General features: G+C 38.5%; 1 protein-coding gene across 1 annotated transcript in view; it reads right to left on the bottom strand.

Annotated features, from left to right (window-relative positions):
• UBE3D (ubiquitin protein ligase E3D) overlaps positions 1-7,537 on the bottom strand; it is a 49,898-nt gene that overhangs the window by 40,524 nt on the left and 1,837 nt on the right. Inside the window, exon 2 of the mRNA XM_010003146.1 lies at positions 5,750-5,840. Coding sequence (XP_010001448.1) covers positions 5,750-5,840 — 91 coding nt within the window. The remainder of the gene's footprint in view (positions 1-5,749; positions 5,841-7,537) is intronic.

The raw sequence follows: 7,537 nt of genomic DNA, 5'->3' as shown, positions 1-7,537 counted from the left end.
GTACAGACCAAGGAGGCTGCTCTAGGCAATACCAAACTTTGTTTTCATCAGCAATGTTGTTTTTAACTTACTTTCTTTGGTTACACACAGTGCCAGAGTATTATATAAGGTTTGGAAACACTGCTTTGTAATAAAATATACTCTTAAAGCTAGAGCACATACATGTAGGTATATAAATACCAACTTGGCCATTATGAGTCAGTGGTGAATACTTTCCTGCCCACAGTTCCTATAGCCATAATGTGGTCCCACCACTTTTGATTTTATTAAGAATGCAGAAGCATTTATTGATACATATAATTATGGATAATTATGGATACATATAAATAGGTCCACATATTTACACTTTCTTTAATCTGAGTTTTATGGGAGCCTATTGCACTGAGAAGAAATTCTGTCCCTCTACCAAAACAAAGGACATTGGCTTTAACAGGTACACCTGCCCCACAGTTTTCTACATGTCCCATTTGTTGCAGTGCTGTGCTTTATGCTCTCTTCCTAGTTTTCTTGAATGGTTTCCTTTTGTTCCCTTATTTCTTCTGTTGTTGCCTGAAACCTTTACATAGTTTCTTGATTCTAATCCTTACCTAAAACTTGCAAATACAACATTGCTTATGGTGCTACTTTGCAAATAGACACACAGCTGCTAAGCCAGCAATTAAGACACAGTCCCTTTCTTGCAGTTCACAGACTATTCTTTCCTGAATATGACAGTGTTTCGTGCTGTAGTTTCTTGTGCCTTTTTTGTTTTTCAATGGGTGAAAGTAAAACCTTTATAAAAACGTCCTTCTTTCTAGATCCAACAATACTTTTTAAACTGTGCTTGCCCCACCTGCAGATGAAAGTTGGAATAACTGATCCTCTGACCCAGCTTTACCATAAGGAAATAAATATCACCTCTCAGCATTACCCATCACTGTCTTCACTCTGTGGTCTCTATATTGCCTGAGATAAAACCACAATTTTCCTGTGGTGAGACCTTAATTCTGATGTTGGCTTAGTGACCAACTCATCAGCCTTGTACAATTAGTTCCAATGCCTGAATTCACACTGAGAAACACTTGTCTTCATTCCTACATATTGCACTTTGCACTACAGCAACAAAAGCTGGTGTTGCTCAGCAATGTTTTTTTCAAATGTTACATACATGGGAAAACAAGACAGAGACTACCTTAAGCTGCAGACTCAGGCTGTCCAGCTTCATTACATTACCCTTTCTTTGCCTTCACAGTCTACAGCATCAAGATCTTGAATTCTTGCCTGACAAAAGCAGTGGCTCCAACCAGTAGGAACTGCCTAAACAGACTCATGAGTTATACAGAAAGTAAAGCATTTGCACTACATTTTAGGCTTTTGCCTTTCATAGGCAAGATGCCCTATCTTGGACCAACAGAACTGGAAAAATGTAACACTAACAAAAATTTAGCTTTCTTGAAAACAAACCCAACAACAAAGAAGCTTGACATTTACTGGGTCACTGACTAACTGGAGACTGCTAAATACAGTGATAAAACCTAGCTAAGAGGGGGACTCATCTCCCCCAAACTTGTTCCTAATAACAACAGAGTTCATACTTCAAGATACCTACCTAGGCTACTTTCACAGTCAGAGAGAAACAATTCTTCGGTTGAAGAGAAACTTTAAGAGAAACTTTCTCCATCTGAAAGTGTCTATAGTCAGGCTGAATATCCTTCTGGAAATAGTTCTCTGTCTTCAGAGGAAGCCTAGGTAATTAACTTTTAAAAGCTAGAAGTTAGGCACTATTCTAAAGGAGTTCTTCCATAATGATGTAATTCTTAGGTGGGCTTAGGAATATAGAATGTGTTGGGCTGGAAGGAACCTTTTAAGGTTATCTAGTCCAACTCCCCTACAGTGAACACAGACATCTTCAGCTAGATCAGGTTGCTCAGAGCCCCATCAAGCCTGACCTTGAATGTCTCTAGAGAGTGGGCCTCCACCACCTCTCTGGGCAACTTGTCACAGTGTTTCACCACCCTCATAGTAAAGAATTTCTTAATGTCTAAACTAAATCTACCCTGCTCTAGACTAAGATCGCTGCCCCTCGTCCTATCACTACATGCCCTTGCAAACAGTCCCTCCCCTGCCTTCTTGTAGGCCCCTTTCAGGTACTGGAAGGCTGCTATAAGGTCTCCCCAGAGCCTTTCAAGCTAAAACGATGATTAGGCCACAGAGACGCTTCTAAGTCTAGGCTAGGAAAAATAATCTCTAATACCAATAATATCCAAGAACCCAGAATATCACCCTATTCATTGAAAATTCTGAAAATAGGAAGTAAAATCAGCTTTAGACTTTTAAACATGTAACTCTTCTGTTCCATCAGAGAAAAAGACAAAAGATCCAACTGAATTTCTTTAACTGCAGTCTTCCTTATTTACTTACTACTAAATCTATATGTATATATATACACTATATATACTATATCTATAACTGGAAAGAGAGAAAGAAAAAAGAAAGTATCGCAAATTCTTTGAAGTTGGAATAACTGATCCTCTGACCCAGCTTTACCATAAGGAAATAAATATCACCTCTCAGCATTACCCATCACTGTCTTCACTCTGTGGTCTCTATATTGCCTGAGATAAAACCACAATTTTCCTGTGGTGAGACCTTAATTCTGATGTTGGCTTAGTGACCAACTCATCAGCCTTGTACAATTAGTTCCAATGCCTGAATTCACACTGAGAAACACTTGTCTTCATTCCTACATATTGCACTTTGCACTACAGCAACAAAAGCTGGTGTTGCTCAGCAATGTTTTTTTCAAATGTTACATACATGGGAAAACAAGACAGAGACTACCTTAAGCTGCAGACTCAGGCTGTCCAGCTTCATTACATTACCCTTTCTTTGCCTTCACAGTCTAGAGCATCAAGATCTTGAATTCTTGCCTGACAAAAGCAGTGGCTCCAACCAGTAGGAACTGCCTAAACAGACTCATGAGTTATACAGAAAGTAAAGCATTTGCACTACATTTTAGGCTTTTGCCTTTCATAGGCAAGATGCCCTATCTTGGACCAACAGAACTGGAAAAATGTAACACTAACAAAAATTTAGCTTTCTTGAAAACAAACCCAACAACAAAGAAGCTTGACATTTACTGGGTCACTGACTAACTGGAGACTGCTAAATACAGTGATAAAACCTAGCTAAGAGGGGGACTCATCTCCCCCAAACTTGTTCCTAATAACAACAGAGTTCATACTTCAAGATACCTACCTAGGCTACTTTCACAGTCAGAGAGAAACAATTCTTCGGTTGAAGAGAAACTTTAAGAGAAACTTTCTCCATCTGAAAGTGTCTATAGTCAGGCTGAATATCCTTCTGGAAATAGTTCTCTGTCTTCAGAGGAAGCCTAGGTAATTAACTTTTAAAAGCTAGAAGTTAGGCACTATTCTAAAGGAGTTCTTCCATAATGATGTAATTCTTAGGTGGGCTTAGGAATATAGAATGTGTTGGGCTGGAAGGAACCTTTTAAGGTTATCTAGTCCAACTCCCCTACAGTGAACACAGACATCTTCAGCTAGATCAGGTTGCTCAGAGCCCCATCAAGCCTGACCTTGAATGTCTCTAGAGAGTGGGCCTCCACCACCTCTCTGGGCAACTTGTCACAGTGTTTCACCACCCTCATAGTAAAGAATTTCTTAATGTCTAAACTAAATCTACCCTGCTCTAGACTAAGATCGCTGCCCCTCGTCCTATCACTACATGCCCTTGCGAACAGTCCCTCCCCTGCCTTCTTGTAGGCCCCTTTCAGGTACTGGAAGGCTGCTATAAGGTCTCCCCAGAGCCTTTCAAGCTAAAACGATGATTAGGCCACAGAGACGCTTCTAAGTCTAGGCTAGGAAAAATAATCTCTAATACCAATAATATCCAAGAACCCAGAATATCACCCTATTCATTGAAAATTCTGAAAATAGGAAGTAAAATCAGCTTTAGACTTTTAAACATGTAACTCTTCTGTTCCATCAGAGAAAAAGACAAAAGATCCAACTGAATTTCTTTAACTGCAGTCTTCCTTATTTACTTACTACTAAATCTATGTGTATATATATACACTATATATACTATATATATAACTGGAAAGAGAGAAAGAAAAAAGAAAGTATCGCAAATTCTTTGCAGTTCTTAAATCATTGAAGAAAACCAAACCTGATCACTTCCTTCAATGTAGTTAATGTGAGGGTAATGGGGAAGAATTTGAGAGCATAACCCTAACCTGTAAACAGCTATCAGATTCAAGGAAGGAAACAGACTAAGCTCGGGGATTTCAGAAAATGTACAGAGTTAATTTTCTTGCACAGAGAAGGGATCACTTACATTTAAACTATTCCTAACATACTTCTCTAATCTAGTCATCAGAATGATGTCTTCCTTTGCAATCTCTAAGAGCAAGAAAACCCACACTTTAAAATAGGTTTAGGGCTGTGGGGTTTTTTTCATTTTAATCTAAATTCCTGAAATCCACAATCACTTTGTTTGCAGCAACTCCTTATATATTGGAAGACTCTTCTGTCTCCTCTACAGTCTTATCTAAAATCAATCAAAATCACTCAGAGACAAAAATACAAAAGTGCAGTATCTTTAGAAAGCAAACGTTACCAAATAGAAATTAGAAGTTTCATTAATCTACAAATGTATCAAAATAAGAGTTACAACTATTCTTCCTGATGAAACACTTCAGAAGAGAAAGTCAGGAAATTCTCTTTCAGCTGCATCCAAGCCATCCATAAATCCATATGTATGACAAGAAAGTAACAGGAGTTTACAGAATATACCACATTTGTGTTACCATTTTAAGGATTAGGGGTGACACAGATCATAAAAAGCTGCAAGTCTGTCTCTAACAATTTATATACATGCAGCTGAAGCTGTCAAAATTGTTCATCAGAACAGCCAGAAACTGCAGCAGCTTATAATTAAAATTCTCATTCACTCTGCAGGTTTTGTAAGGAACAGAGATAAGGCCGAGTTACACAGCTAAGAAACAGCTCCTGTGTTCCCCACATTCAGCATCCCGCAACTATGTGGAAGTTGGCTTTGCTTAACAGATAGAAAGGAGCTGTGGTCAACACCCCCATTCTGAGCAGATGGTCTATAACTACAGCACGATGACTGAAGGGAATTTATAAGAGACTGTGAAGAACTGAAGAGGATCCCTGAAGTGCTGAGGAAGAAATTTTCAGTTTTATTTCCTTCAACATAGCATACATGTCAGCTACTAATAGACTCAGTGTTTTTTAAATCAATTAAAACTAGGAACATTTGCAGTATCTCCAGGCCCAAACGTTACAGCTTTTTGTTCGTATAGCAAAACCAGAAACCATTGCAATGAGAGCAAAGAGATTTGTATGAACAAAAATCCACAGATCTCATAGCAGAAATTTTACATATAGGGAAGTCCAGCTACTAAAGGAAATGTCCTGCTCAAAGAATAGCAGACAAGTAGGAAAAGAACCCAGATTTCCCAACTTCTAGGGTAATGCACCAAAATCCCTTTGGATGGTACTTCTACTTTCCAACCAGGATGAAATCAAGAAGTAAATGAATAAATGGTAAAAAAAATGCTTTAGGAAATTTTGCTTTTAGTTGTCTGTGGGGCTTCAAAGCGTTCTTGTTTCTCAATTTAAAAATAAAGATCTTTTAGATGTCTCTCTAAGTACAGAAAATAACATGGATACCAATCACTATGGCATTTATTTCTATAAATACAAGACACTGCAGTACTCACCGGTCTTTCAGTATGATGTCACCACAGGATTGACAGTAAAAGACATAATTCTTCTGGGGTTTCAGGCTTTCCCTCAAAGTAAAAACCAAATCTATAGATAGAAGAAGACATATTAGTTTTCAAAATTGTGTAAAATTTTCAGCCACTTGTTCAGAAAAATCCTGCCAAAAATCGTTGAGCCGAAAAAGATAAGAATCTAACAAACAAAGCAAGAAGCTGAGATTTGAAACACAATTAATTTATCTGTAGAGCAAGTACTTAGATATAGGAAAAACTTGCCATCTCCACCTCATGTCCCTTAGTGCTGAGTGGAAATTGTACATGTGAATAATTATATAAAGGGTACAAATTCTCTCCATGGGCAGAGCTGAGATATTGATACAATACACAGGTTGTATAAATTAAAATTCAATGCCACTCTTTTATAATTACATTTCTGCTAATCAGTGTCACTGTGATAGGAAGGTTCAATATGTGCCCAATATGTAGCACAAAACACTGAGGGGGCAGAGGTGGGGGTGAAGGGCACTAGTTTTCAATTTTCATGCAGGTAAGATACCTGCCACTGTGGTACCACTCGAGGAATAGAGAGTGAGCAATACCCTCTGCAGGCCAGCAAAGCAAGAACAGTCTCACAAAAACTGGCTCAGACAACTTTTCCAAATTGACATAAGGAACTACAAAAGCCTCCAAAATGTATCAAATAACATGAGGTAGAAGAAAAGTATAACTGTAAGCCTAGCTCTATGTATGGACAGCTTTTGCATTGCCCACTTTCTCAAACTTAAGAATCAAAGAATATTCTCAGGAGCAGCATTTGGTGTTCAAGACTTAGACTGCAACATAAATTAAAAGTGCTTGAAAAGGTTCCAGGATTTCATGAGAGACAACTACTTTTGCATACAAATAGAAAACATTAAAGGCTAACTAAGGTTATCCAGTGTTTATGTCAATTACCATCTGGTTCACACACATGTTCTTCACCAGGTTCAAATCCAGATTTTTTAAAATTCAACTTTTTTCTTTTTAAGCATGCCTGATTAAGAAGACACACTAAATACTTTTTATGTAATTGAATTGTCAAAGCACATTACAGATCAATGTACAGAAGCAACCTCAGCATATCTTAAAATCAACAGTTTGTTTCTGGTGCTGAAATCATTATTGCACATCACATACTTCACTGTTCATTTCTCTTTTAAAAACCACAAAATCACAAATTTGTGTTAATTAATGTAGGTTTCTGAACATAAACATACTGAGCTTGGACGCTAGGCTGAAAAAAAAAAGCACCAGCTATACTACCTTGCTTCCTATTTACGCAATCACATCCTAGACCTGAATTAGCAGCATGGGAATAAAGAAGGTAACTTTGCAGATGTTGCCAGCAACATTAACCTCTGCAAACTGAGGCTGTGAGAACAAGTGGCAACACAAAATCACAATCCTTTATCACTAAGTGGCTGGTGACGCTCTTAGTGCAATAGGCTGGATGAGCCGTATTTTTGGCTACACGGAATAAGAGGAAAAGCAAATAATTCTGAATACAGGGAAGCAGGGGGAGGAACCCAGAGCAGCTCTCAAGGTCCTGCACAAACCACCTGCTCAGCGACCCTGCCTCCCTCTCATTGCGCCACTTTTTGCACTTTTCATTTTTAAAACTGTCAGTTTTGTTGCAGTTTATCAGTTCCCGTCTCAATACTCCGTTCCGAGCGCCTTTCAGAAAGAGCACCAGCGCACGCACGGTGCAAAAAGCGGCGGTACAGCTGTTTTTTTTTTTGGGGGGGG

The sequence above is a fragment of the Chaetura pelagica genome, unplaced genomic scaffold, assembly GCF_000747805.2.
Source record: "Chaetura pelagica isolate M959 unplaced genomic scaffold, ChaPel_1.0 scaffold170, whole genome shotgun sequence".
NCBI classification, from domain to species: Eukaryota; Metazoa; Chordata; class Aves; order Apodiformes; family Apodidae; genus Chaetura; species Chaetura pelagica.
The sequence above is the reverse complement of the archived record's forward strand: the minus strand, read 5'-3'. Positions and strand labels throughout refer to the sequence as shown.